The 14,033-nt window shown below is 32.5% G+C and overlaps 2 protein-coding genes across 2 annotated transcripts in view; both read left to right on the top strand.

Moving 5' to 3' along the window:
• The window catches only part of LOC133172432 (centrosomal protein of 89 kDa-like), a 53,718-nt gene extending 50,458 nt beyond the window's left edge, over positions 1-3,260 (top strand). Inside the window, exons 19-25 of the mRNA XM_061307314.1 lie at positions 127-230; positions 383-482; positions 618-659; positions 799-888; positions 1,018-1,064; positions 1,154-1,276; positions 2,369-3,260. Of these exons, the coding sequence (XP_061163298.1) occupies positions 127-230; positions 383-482; positions 618-659; positions 799-888; positions 1,018-1,064; positions 1,154-1,276; positions 2,369-2,549 (687 nt within the window). The 3' untranslated portion in view covers positions 2,550-3,260. The remainder of the gene's footprint in view (positions 1-126; positions 231-382; positions 483-617; positions 660-798; positions 889-1,017; positions 1,065-1,153; positions 1,277-2,368) is intronic.
• A 2,863-nt stretch (positions 3,261-6,123) lies between these two features.
• Positions 6,124-13,331, top strand: LOC133171743 (uncharacterized). Its single transcript, XM_061306536.1, has 4 exons — positions 6,124-6,189; positions 6,920-7,006; positions 9,724-9,820; positions 12,810-13,331. The coding sequence occupies exons 1-4, from the start codon at positions 6,166-6,168 to the stop codon at positions 13,004-13,006; spliced, it is 405 nt and encodes a 134-aa protein (XP_061162520.1). The 5' UTR covers positions 6,124-6,165; the 3' UTR covers positions 13,007-13,331.
• Positions 13,332-14,033: the final 702 nt, after the last annotated feature.

Below are 14,033 nucleotides of genomic sequence, written 5' to 3'. Positions count from 1 at the left end.
TATAAATTAAAATTTTAATAATTTTCTATACCTCATGCATAAAAAACCATTTGAAGATATAACTGAGTACCAATGAAGTTTTCCTCTTCCTGTTTGTACTAACTAGTCTTATTTAATTGTGAATAGGCTATTCAAGAAGAGAGAAGAACTCAGTCTACAAATTTTGTGGAATTACAAGCAGAAAACAAAAGGTGTCAGGCTGAACTTCGGGCTATGAGAAAAGCTATCAGGTATGTAGAGAATTTCCTCAAGGTAGTAATCACATCACATTCAATTCAAAAGAATCTTAAGCAATATGTAATGGAATATCAAAATACATGTACAGTATTTGCTATCATTTTCATAATGTTGAAGTTTACTGTTGAGTGTCCTATATGAACAGGAAAGCCCAGAGTAAGATGGTGTACCTACAAAAAGCAATAGATCAGTCGGAATTAAAGGAACAAAATGTCCAGGATCAGCTGGCCTCTGTCATCAAAGTGGTATGATTAATTTACAGATAATGGGATTTTATCATGGCTTAGGAAAGAAATTAATTTGGCAAAGTCCGAGATGTATAATTAGTGTGATTAAAAAAAATAATTAAAATCAAAATCATTGTTAATTTTTTTTTTCAGGCAGAGAAAACTGCATATGAGAGAGATTCTTTTGCAAAAGCTGTAAGTTATTGTTTCAGACATGTTTTGTTTTGACTTTTCTGTTTGAAATATATCACACATGGAGAGTGTCACTGTGATTCTTGGTTTTGATAAGAGAAGAGTTACATTCAGTATGTAGTAAATTTATATTTGTTTTTAGATCAAGGATCGAGAAACAGAGGCAAAGAAAGCCATGAATAAAATGCTTCAGAACAGTGTGTCAAAGGGGAAAATGGAGGAAAAGCTTAAGGTACATCTACTTCACTGTCCACATCTTTGCAAATTATCTTTTAATGTAATTTGTAGATGAATACTGACGTTCTACTGATATTAATGCACTCTGATTATTATGTTAAATAACAACACTTTCAATTTTCAGTTGTACAAGCTTAAAGCTGCTGCTAAAATTAACACAGTTGCTGGAAGGTAATAAGGTTACTTAATGCATTTCAGCTTTTCCAGATCCATGAATACCTGTACATGTTTAGATATTAATTTATAAACTTGGATTACAGACTGAAAGAACAAGATGAAGTGTTTACAAACCAGAAGAAGGAGTACGAGCGTGAAATTAATCACCTACGTCTGATTCTACAAGAGAAGGATCACAATCTGCATGATATAGTCACAGAAAAAAGGTCAGTCATACTTGCACACCACACAATATAGCCACGGAAAAAAAGTCAGTCAACTTACATACCACACGATATAGTCACAGAAAAAAGGTCAGTCACACACACCACACAATATAGCCACAGAAAAAAGGTCAGTCACCTACACACCACACAATATAGTCACAGAAAAAAGGTCAGTCACACTCACCACACGATAAAGCCACAGAAAAAAGGTCAGTCACACACACCACACAATATAGCCACAGAAAAAAGGTCAGTCACACACACCACACAATATAGCCACAGAAAAAAGGTCAGTCACACTCACCACACGATAAAGCCACAGAAAAAAGGTCAGTCACACTTTCACACCATACAATATAGCCATAGAATAAAAGGTCAGTCACACTTACACACCACACAATATAGCCACAGAAAAAAGGTCAGTCACCTACACACCACACGATATAGCCACAGAAAAAAAGGTCAGTGACACTTGCACACCACACGATATAGACACAAAAAAGGTCAATCACCTACAAACCACACAGTATAGCAAAAGAAAAAGGCCCGTTACCTACACACCACACAATATAGCCACAGAAAAAGGGTCAGTCACTTACATACCATCTTTTATGTTACCGTATATACTCGCCTTGGGAGTTAAACGTTGGTCCAAAACTCTTTATCCGACTTATACGCGAGTTATAAAAAGATTGGTATATCAGCGAGTCAATTCCTCTAAATTAAGCTTAAAAAGTACAACCGACTCATGGGCGAACCGACTTCTAGGCGAGTATATACGGTATTTCTTCTTACTCTTCTTTGTGGTTGAGTCATGTAAAGAATTACAAAATCAATAAAACCAAATACATGTACATGCATTAAATTTCTTGACCTGTTTTGAGCCTTAATTAGAATGTACACCATTAAGACAATGAAGTTTAGTTTTGTTTAATTTTCCACATACAAAATGTAAAAAGTTTAAAACACACTACACAAGTACCGGTAATTAAATTATTGGCAAAATGAAATAGCTCGAAATGAATTTAACAAGAGCCTTTTGTTTATGATCAAGAACTTAACCAGAAGAATATGATAATATTTATTTTGCAGGGAGGTGGAGGATGAGTTAGAGATTGTTTGGCAAGCTGCCAATTCTGAAAATGACAGAATGAAAACTGTGCTTCAGAAGACAGTGAAAAAACTAAGACAGCATGAACAGTTAGCAGAAGTTATAGATCAACATGAACCCAAGAAGATTGTGTATGTATCATCTGATGGTGAAGGAGATTAAGAGACGCTCAAATAATGACGGGAAAAGCAATATGTAGGAAATAATATACTCGTAATCCAATCTAAATTTTCTTGGGGATGTGTAGGCTTGTCACGAAAGAAAACAATTGATTGCAAACTTGCTCATCTTTCATATTAAAAGAGCTTAATTGAGGGATTTTAACAGTTATGTAAGGAAAATATTCATTGCATTTCACACAGCAGATCAGGTGCTACAGTGGCAGCATTTGTTGATGTTGAAATCATTTTTTTTTCTGGTTATGTATTATGGCAGTACTTTTAAATGTCATAGAAATTTGCATTTTCATTCGTGTAATATTTGGTGGACTATGCAACAAGCAACGTAATGCCAAAGATTCTTTTTAGAAGCATTTTTAATTTACAAGAGAGTAAATGTAGTACATGTAGATGTTGGAAAATGGTGTGTAGGCAAATTTGATTTGTATGTTTTTGGAATTGAATAAAACTAAAGATTTAACAGTTGAGAAAATGTGCATGTACTTACAAAAGGTGTGGTAATATGGTTTTCATCTTTTATGTGGTTTGCTAATTATCATAAAATGGTAATATCAATCTTTTTTCATACACAAGTAGTAGAAATGTAGTTATCAGCTGATTTAGAAATCATTTTATAAAATTAACATTTTCATTTTACGATAAGAGAAAAGCAATTTTAAAATAATAATGGTGTAGCTAGTCAGTTTTAATTACTTATTACTATTTAATTTCTGCCTTGAAATTAGTTTATAGAATTATAAAACAAAGTGTAGTCTAGTTTGTTATTTAGATCCCTGTTTTACTAGTGATTGGGCATTTGAATGTGTGCAATACTGAAGTATGTGCTGAGGGGATTTTAAACAAAATTAATGTACAGTCAAACCTCATTATCTCAAACTCGATGGGACCAAGAAAAAAACCGAGAGATATCCAAGGGTTCAAGATATCGAGGGTAAAATACTTGAGAAATAACGTGGTTAGGACTTCCCAATCACTTCGACATATCCATAGTATTCGAGATATCCGTGTTCAAGATAATGAAGTTCAACTGTAATTATAATGGCAGTTACACAAAAAATCATGCTGAATCTTCTACAAAGACATTGTTGGGGTAAAATTTTCTATTTAATGAAAAAATTGGATTTTAAATCACAAAGAGAATGTTACAGAATTACAACAATGTTGATAGGTTATTCACTGAATCACTGCAGTCATAAGTTGGATTTTTATTTTATTTTTTAATTTGCTGTGATATGTTGATGATGTGCACACATTATGCCCGGTGATATTGAATCTCTCTCATTAGTTTTTTTTAATAAGAATGAGAAAGTTAACAGTTGGAGTAGCAGCTGTTTTATATTCTATTTAATTTGGTGCTATATGTTGGTTATTGAGTTATTTTGTTATTGTCATTTTTCCGTCCAGACACAAGACTCATTGTAGTGCATGTAAAGTGTGTCTGTTTTTTTAAATTTCATTTTTGTATTTTTTAAAGATTTTGTTTTTTGTTTGTTTGTTTGTTTGTTTTTTTTGGCAATTTTAATCTTTCCTAGAAGGAACTGAGCAGTCATAAACCAAACTCTTATTTTGATTTCGCATAAGAGTATTGGTTATACAGTGACACAGATGCTCAGAATGTCCTTTTGTAACAGGAATGTGTAATATGATAAGTCATTAATAATGGTTAAGTCTTTAGCTCATTAATTGTATGTTGAAGTGATTTAAGCTTATAGAAAAAATCTGTATAATAGTAAAAATAAAAAAAAATTATTTTCATTCTGAAAATGGTATAAAAATAAAATTCTCTATATTTTAATTTGTGTCGATCTGAATACTTTAAATGCAGTTTAATGATGATTGTAATTTTCCGATTTTTCCTGATTTTATTGATCCGTCAATGTTGATATAGTAACTGTTACCTAACATTGTAATACAGTATCCTTGCAATTTCTATCATAGATATTTATATACAGTTAATAAACAATATATTTTTAACATATCTTGTCATTATTTCTTTTTAGTATTACATGACTATGTCAGTGAGAAATTATGAGGAAAAAAGACAATTCTGAAAAGTTACAATGCACATCCTATTTAAAAGTCTTAAAAGTTTGTAAATGTACAGTGTATGTCCCCCAAAATGGAATGAAATTGGTGGAGAAAGTATATTATGTAAATCTGAGGCAGTGGTTAGAAAAATGGAACCAACAGTCAATTGAATGATTTAACTGCTAAGTGAATATTTAAAAGATCCCTATATGCCTTAAACATGAACTTTACAACCAGCCAAAAATCTACATGTATTGCAGATAAATGGATATTTGTCCTAGTTCATTAAAAATACAATTTCAAAGCCAAAGAGATGTGTGTGAAGTTGGGGTGAGAGGGGTGGGGTGACCATTTTTTATGCACAGTATTATCCATTTGGTGGCGGACTGTGAATGAGCCAATTCTTTAATGTGTGATTTATTTTAGGTTATTGAACACATCGGCCATTCATTCCATTATGCAGGTTATTCTGTGTTTTGTTGACGTTTATTACTCCGCGAAGTAGACTTGATTGACATGTTTGTTGTGTGTGGAATCTATTGTTTAGGTTTCCTTCCTTCTGTTTTTTGTCAATGAGGAATTACTCACTTTGGTTCATGGGAACTTTTATATTTAAAATCACTTGCTCTACTATGGTTTTCTTGTTCTTTTTCAATTAATATCAGTCGCTAGTGCGCAATAGCCACGTAGGGTTTTCCTAATGACCTCCGTCCATTCGACTGTTTAATGCTGAAAGTTGCCGCAGACCTTCTTTTTCATGGCTGCAGTCCTTTGAGTGACAAAGATGCTGTAACGTGTATAGAATTTTGCATAAAAATTTTGTTTGAATTTCTTCTAATTTTTTGTTTTGTTTTGCTCTGTCAACTCTCTCTCTCTCTCTCTCTATCTATATTTCGTGCCAGCAGCTTACTAGCTTGGGCATCGATGGACGCCCTCTGTTAGTCATGCTTCTTTTACAAGCAGGGAAGTAGAGGGACAGCAAGACATTGGTTTCCGAAGATGCTACTTGTGATAAAATTAACATTCACGAATTAATGGGGGGGGGATATTACAGTATGATCATTCCTTATAATACTTGTATGATGAACTTAAGACATGTCTGAAAGAAATAAGTAGATCTTAATTTTGTTTTCTTTTTTTTTTAAAAAAAGCCAATAAAACCATTTTCTTTTGGTTTTACCTGGGTAATAAATGTTTCAGGACTTGTGACATAATGTAAGGGGACTGGCTCCAACGAATTAAACCGAAGTAAACAACATGAAATTAACTTGTTACTTACATTTGTACATTCAAGATTATGAATGAATGTTGAAGTGATGTATCGGAACAAGACCAGTGATCGATTGTTCTCATGTTTACAACATGTTGGAAATAAAGAAAAAGACCCTCTTCTGACCCACAATGATTCAATGACGTTTTGACAACGTTCTTTCTTTTGTTTGTGTGCCCCTAGATTACTCAATCCGAATCAACATATATAGCACAATCGTGTGTACATACAAGTATAAAGAGCTATTAGTGCTGCGTATACGTCAAATCATTTATATGGGGGTTCAGATTAATTTGGAGAAATGACTTGGATTTATCTTTTATTGGTGAGAAGAATATCTTAATATTTACTTCTTTGTTTATTGGGATTTTTTTTGTGTTTTTTTTAAAACAACTTTAGTATTAAAGACCGATTTATAGTATTCAAGAACGATTGAATATTTTTTTTTATTTAAAAACGTAATTTATTTACTTATTTTTTTTCTTACTTATTTGATGCTTCCAATAAGGCGGAACAATTCAGCATTTCGTATTTTTTAATAAAAATATATAGACATAAAATTATAGAATATGAGTATATACTAGTAATTAGGGATGTCAAAATATTTATTTTCTGTAGTCGAACATTCGATTGCATTATTCGAACGATAGTCGAATAGTAGTAGTAATAAAAGACTGTATTGGAGCTTTTGTTTTGCACCGAATTTAAAAACAGTTTCAAATACAAATATATATTATATAATAAATATTAGATAAAAAGCCATCACATCTCGATAAAATGTTTATTCAAAACAACAAATAAAGTCTAAAATTTTACATTATTTTTCAGTTAAAAAAAATGAATATATCAATTCAACCCTTCCTCTTTGAACAAATTGAAATTATGACACATAAATCTATAATAAAAGAAAAACAAACTAAAAATAATAAATGAAAAAAAGAAGAAAAAAAATGTCTGGCGCTCGATTTTGTTTTTTCCTGTTCATCCTGCAAGAAAGTATAACACTGCGTATATTTCTTTTCCCACCATAACACTTTGTATTTTATTGTTTTTAGTTGTATATTTTCCACACAATACATGCACAGATGGTGTCTCGGTTCCAAAATCCGTGGATCAATGTTGTACGTCGGCACGCCTGCTCTGTAAGTAATGCATCTGTATTTCAGAATTTGTGCCTTACATCGCCTCAAACTTTAAAACAGACATGAATTTTATGTCCTTCCACATCCTACACAGTTCCGACATAAATGGATCCTGGATAAATATTCCTCAAGGCCGTAACTAGGCCCACATTTTAAATGAGGCGAGGGGATTGGGGTCTGTGTATGGCCCTGGCAAATCCAGGACAGTGCCGGGGTGATATGAAACTCCTTCGTTTTAACAAATTGACAAATTTTGCCATGGAAACAAATCTCGAACTTTTTTTTGGCATGTCAACTGTCAAGTCATGTCATTTTACAAAATCAAATGAAAAGTGGCATGATCAATAAGATAAAGTAAACATCACCAAAGTAGTGTCAATAAAAAGAAGATAGTTCAAAATTACAAAAACAAAAACAAACAAAAAAACAAAAAAAAAAACCATGAGTTTAATTTTACAGACTTGAATCAAATGGCCTGTACCCTAAAGAGGGACACTATAATTATGAAATATCAAGTTTCAACGTCACTTCACGAAAGATACAAAATCGTTTCATCTCAGTTTTAAGGTTCATTGATACTCTGATAAGAGAGATAACTCTTAATGACATAAATGTCTATTATTCCTTTATAAATTTGTCAAGTTGAAATGTCTTTTTTGTTTAATTTTGCCCCGCAAGCTATGGTATAACAGTTTGTATTTTACTTATGAAATACATTTCTTTTGGAAAATCATAAAAGTTAAGGCAACATTTTATATGAGTGAGCATAGGGTTTATGAACGTTAACAATTTCAGTTATTATTTGAATTGCGCTTTCAACCTGCATTATAAACAATGTAACATATTATTTCAATTTTTTTCATATACTTATTGTCAAAAACTGAATATGTTTTTGATTAAATAAAATATGCATGACCAAAAATAAATCATATCGGAATTAAAATGATTCGTGCCTTGAAATGCATTGACCCCCCCCCCCCCCCCCACGCACTCCCATTTACAATCAAAGAATACCAGTATATCAATGAAATAAATATATACCCCCCCCCCCTAAAAAAAAGGCCCACATGACATTACAGCGATTCAAGCCTCATCCCATCATAATGTAGAAGTTATAACAAATATACATATTTTTACCCCCCCCCCCAAACTTTTTTTTTAATTTTAAAAATTAAGTCCAGTAACACAAATAATGTGTTCATATTAGTACTTTACATTTTTAATAATTAAAAAATCCAAAGTTTTAGTGAAGCATTTGCCTTACTTGCCTCAATGGTTGTTACGGCCTTGATGTTGTCATAAGACAATTATACACGCCCGTAAAGTGTTTGCCTCTACTCTCAAGAACTCAGAGTTTGATATTAAAAAGATGTTTCAGTTTCTTATTGGCAGTATCTATGCACAATCCGTTGGAATTCCCAAGGGTAATAATTTTGACATTTAGATATATCTAAGACGTGTTATCAATTAACAATAATCAGTTTCATTTCAATATTGATTCGATATATCCCATTGACCCCCCCCCCCCCCAAAAAAAAAAGAATACATATTTCATATTTGGATGTTTTATTAGAGAAAGACATTGATGGCAAACTGACATCTAAACTTCATGATGAACGTGATTACTTCTGAATCAACTTTTCTATCGCCAGATTCTTTAGACCATCTTTGAAAAATTGTTTGGTTGCCCTCTCCCGACCGATTTCTAGTTTTTTTTGTTTTTTTTTTATTGTTTTTTTTTTTATTTTATTTTTTTTTTAAATTTGATATCTACACAATGATTTGTAATAATGCCTCTATATTGTATACATATACAACATATATTGTACATATATTGTATATGAGTTTGAATGTACATGTGTATTTTTTTAAATCTTGACCCTCCCTGTAAGAAAAACAAACAAACAAACAAACAAACAGAAATGGACAGAGCGCTGTGCTCTATAAACACTGAATTTCAAGAAATAATATTGTTAATGTTTTTGGATATATTTTCTTGTAAATTATATATCTCTTACTCCATTTATTTCCTAAACTAACGGAAATTGACTGAAAATATCACATAATTTTTTTTCTAACAATTTATATTCTCCACATATGAGTATGTATTGATTCCTAAATCTAAACTCGGTGCATGGGGGTTTTATATGTTGAAAAACGTGACTGTAAAGTAGAGATAGGACTGCTCATTTCATTTCCTGCGAGAAAAGCCATGGATTACATTAAAAGCTAGACACGTTGTAATACACAACACGCTATTGTTTCGATAGACAATGACAATGTTTAACACATAATGGACATTGTCTCCAATTACCACGATGTAAAACAGAGACTTCTGGTCTACGAACATCACTGCATACACTTTAGCTATGTAGATCCTTGTAGATCTTATTCAGCATGTTGTATATTCATATAATTATATTTTTAAACATAGCTCCATGCCATTAGTATTGAGAAGTTGATGACTCGTTTTATACTCCCCCCTCAACTCCCCCTCTATTAATACTCTAATACTCCCCCTCGTTTTTTGAGGGGGAGTATTAAAACGAGCCATCAACTTCTCAATAGAGAATATGCCATTAGATGTAAATACTTATTAACATATTGCAATCATACTTTTAAAATTCACTCTTTTTCAATCATAATTTTTTAAAAAATACATGTATATATATATCCGTAGTTTTCATCCGAAATCTCATTTTTTTTTATTTTGTAAGATAGTGGAGTGCAATATAGGAGAAGTCTGTGACTTATCTTATGAAAACTGTCGTCCAACGGGACCCTGTCTACTTAAACAACCCACCTGCGTCTCAGGTAAGTATTTAATCATTCTACTCTTTTATCTATGAAATAAAGTCATATACAGTGAAACCTGTCTTATCCGACATGCTGCGGGAAATAAAAACAATGTCGGATTAGGCAGTGTGTCGGATTACCCAGTGTTGAATATTTCTGAGCATTATCATTAGTGTCAGACGACTTCATACAAAAAAAAATCATTTTTCATTAGGTTAAGAGTACACTTGTATTTAATTGTCAAAGTGTTTGCATAATTGTGTATTTCTTCGCTGTATAAATTATATCTGATTAGCATTTCTTTGAGAAACAGCGTTTGTGATATAGCATTAGTAAACTTTGTAGTAATATACGATGTTTTTCTTTTTTTTTTTAAATGGACAAAACATGGAACTGCCGATCGCTTCGAGATTTCGAGATGTTGCAATTTAATTTTTACTTACTGACAGTCGATATTAAAGTAAATATTTCGTCTACCTTCTCTACACAGTGGTATGGTTTGTTTTTTTTCTACTGATTATTTCTCAACATAGACTGTGCTATTAATACCGTCACGCGACTTTTAATACAAACGGGACGTAACTCTAAAACTGTGCGATTGAATTTTAATCAAACAGACGTAATATTTTAAATTTATGGGCAACTGAAAGCGGTATTTTTTGCTTTCGGCGAATCTTTTATGTACACAGCCTCGCTTGATTCAGTGTATATTAACCCGGAAATGAAACGTTTTCTATAAGACAAGTTGCTGCCTTTCAAATTGTGTATTGTATACATGTTACACAGTAGTTCGCCGTACTCATTTTTTTTTTTCATAACATGGCTTTAAGAAGGACCCTGACTGCATATTTGATTTTAATTTCAAGCTAAAAATCTTTTTTATTCTGTAAGGTAAAGGCGATCTAAACATCATGTACTCTTTTTATTTTCTGTCGCGTGGATGCTATTTTTTCCAATGCGAGAATAAAATTGATAACAACAGGGACGTACGTATATATAACATCAAAGAGAAATAATTGCCTAATTTTTAATTCAAAAACTGTTCATTTATAATTGCTTACAGAAACACTTTCGAACTCGTACATGTAATTAACTACTCTCTAAGTAGACCAATCTTGTGACCAAACGGGACATTCATGTTACCTGGCCAGCGGCTAATTATGGTACACCAGTGTAATTATGTCGGATTACTCAGGGTAAATCATAAAGTAATTATCTACTTCTGTTGACAAAAAATCGCCGGAATTCGGAATGTGCAGTGGTCGGAATATACAGTGTTTTATTCTATATAAATTATAAAGAAATTTTTGGGAATAAAATATGAGGTCGGAAAGTCCAGTGTGCCGGATTGCACAGTTGTCGGATTGGACAGTGGGCACTGTATTATTAAATTATAATGTTATACTTTTGGTAAAATGAATGTATAGAGAGTATGTAAGGTAAAGTGATCACTGTAAAACTGTATAATCCGATACCACTTCACTGTGAATTTCGGCCTATATTTTTATTCCCATTTTTCTACTTTCCTTCGTGTTCTTCCAACATCCTGTCCCAGTGCAGGTTTGACTGTATTACCTGAAAAGTACATCTATACAATAGATCCCCGTGTATAGTTTTTTTTTTTGATTTGTATATTCCATACACCTTTGTATTTCGAAGAACTGCGACGGGTAAGGACCCCCTTTGGCTTCTTGTTTTGAATGATGTTTAGAACAATATGCGATTGAATTAAACAAACACCTGATTATGCCTAGTTTAAAATTAAAATTGAACTTAATTGCTTGTATAAATAACTAGTACTCTTATTCATGAAGGGTACGACCGCAATTTTTATTGTCCGACACATCGGGTACGTTGAATAAGAAAGGCTAAAAGAAAACTAGGCCTAGTAAAGAAATCGGCAAATTGTTTTAATCAGTCTGTGTGTATGCTGCGTCTTTCAGTTACAAACTATCACAATTTTAACTTGGCTATAATTATTATGTCAAATGAGAAACCATATTTCGCATTTATCATACTTGTCCTTTTCAAGATTTCTGAAACTTAATATGAAACAGGTGAAAATAACGAACAGTGATCGATCTCAAAAAATATACAAACAGAACAAAACAAGGCATAAAACATGGACCCCTGGAAATTCCACAGGTGGGATCAGATGCCTTGGAGGAGCAAGCATTTACTGTCGACCGGTCACAACCGCCGTGAGCCGTATGACTTGATCAGGTAGACGGAATAATCTGTAGTCAAATTTAGTATAAAAATGAAGTCCTAACAATTTGTATAAAATATGTAAGTCCAAACACCACCCAATAATGTGTTGTATTTGCTAACAAGGTCGGTATTACGAACATAGAATTTACGAAGTGCTGACTTTCAACGAGGTTGTTAAAATCCCTGTAACATCAACTTAATTGTCAGTAACCTGTCTCGGTTTAAAAATTGACCATAGTTAGATCATGCTCGAGTATCAAAAACCATATGTAGGTGATAGCGGTATACTACTTCATAAATAAGGAAAATTGACGCTGGAAAAGCTGAATCTTGTTTGTCTTTGTCATACTGTTTAGTTACTAGTTGGCAATTATCGTCTATAGTCAGTAAACCATCCAAGTATTTTAAAAACAGATGTGACAGACTCTGTGGTGTCTTTTATTTCGAGTTCACTGGGATATATCGAGTCGCCCATGGCGATTCCATACAGCAAAATAACTTGTTAATCATGAAAAGCAGTAATTTTATCATACAATTGTTAACAACACAGTTCAAAGAAGCCATAATAGACAAAAATACATATTACAATTTTCTTAAAAGGAAAAAGAAAATGGTATGAAAATGTGTTTTTAACAACACATAAACATAAATTGGTATTTGAAATATTTCCAAACGTAATCTTGAATTAATGCTGTTGGTATTTCTGTGCAATGCTTGCATATACCAATAATTAATATTTTGGTCATATTTTTTATTTAAGTGATAATTCCTCTAAGATATGTTTCTTTTTTGATAGCCTTTAACTCTGCTAGACCAGGCAGATGTCCATCACCACGGCTCAACCTGATTCCTAGATTTACAGTGGACTGCTTTGATGACCCAGGTTGTGACGCATCTCAAATTTGTTGCCATAGTTACTTCGGAAGTTACTGTTTTCCCTTAAACAGACGGCGGACCGGAGCTTTACTTCGGAGAAGGACCAGAAATGGCTAGCTTAGTCTGAACTACACGATCCCAAAACTTACACAAAAACAAACACATGTAGTGTAGTAAGTGCCATCGAGAACAATATGTAATGACATTTATGCACTTCTAAAATTTGTAATATGCAGTGTTATTGTGTCATTTATATTGAGATGCAAACTTAATAATGACTTGTCTATGGAGAATCTTCGAAATAAGGTGAACTGGCTTTGCTTACAAAATGTAATTCTTAAGAAAGCATGAATGATTATGATAATATCTAGAAACAGATAAAGTTTTGTGATATTGATATCTATGATATCTCGTGTTTATGATTATTTGTACTTGAAACTTTTGTGTACCATGTTTAAATATAAAAAGAGAAAAATATATTTAGATGTAAATGTTATATAGAATATTTAATTTTTTGAAATAATTGTGTATCTTATATTTCAAAATTGAAATTACATGAAGGATACCATGCTTGAAGCACCTTCCTGGTTTTATATTGAATAAAAACAGACGGCAACGATGCCATTGCCGACTTGAAGCGCATTAGACTTTCATCACCCGCCTCCCCTTCCCAGAGCAGCAGTGTCTACCTATCAATAACTAAATGATTCAGCAAAACAAACCAGTACTTCAGTGTACAATAATGCCTACAGCACTAGTTCACATGTTTTTAAAAGATAAGCTTGTGATATTATAATTACATCTCAGGTTTTTGTTGAGTCAAAGTAACTGGGTGCACTTCAATTAACATAACATCATCAGTTGCAATTAAGGTCTTTGCAACAATACATTTGTTAGAAACTCATGGAAGTGATACTTTAATAAAATGTCAACATAAAAGCTGTTAAAAGCTGTATGGCTGTTATATATCTACTAAATCACCTGGATATTGTTCTTCATTTTCAACATTGCGTCATTCAGCATACAGATTCCTAGTATTGACAAGGTAAGTATTTGTGATCATATACGTAAAATGTTTCTGAAATAATTTTTATTTAAATAATATATAAATCTGATGATGTAGCATAAAAGCCAAACAGTCCCT

The sequence above is a fragment of the Saccostrea echinata genome, unplaced genomic scaffold, assembly GCF_033153115.1.
Source record: "Saccostrea echinata isolate AGI-Se365-2 ecotype Australia unplaced genomic scaffold, CSIRO_AGI_Sech_v1 ptg000054l, whole genome shotgun sequence".
Taxonomy (NCBI): domain Eukaryota; kingdom Metazoa; phylum Mollusca; class Bivalvia; order Ostreida; family Ostreidae; genus Saccostrea; species Saccostrea echinata.
Note: the sequence above shows the minus strand (reverse complement) of the source record. Positions and strands in the feature narration are given on the sequence as shown.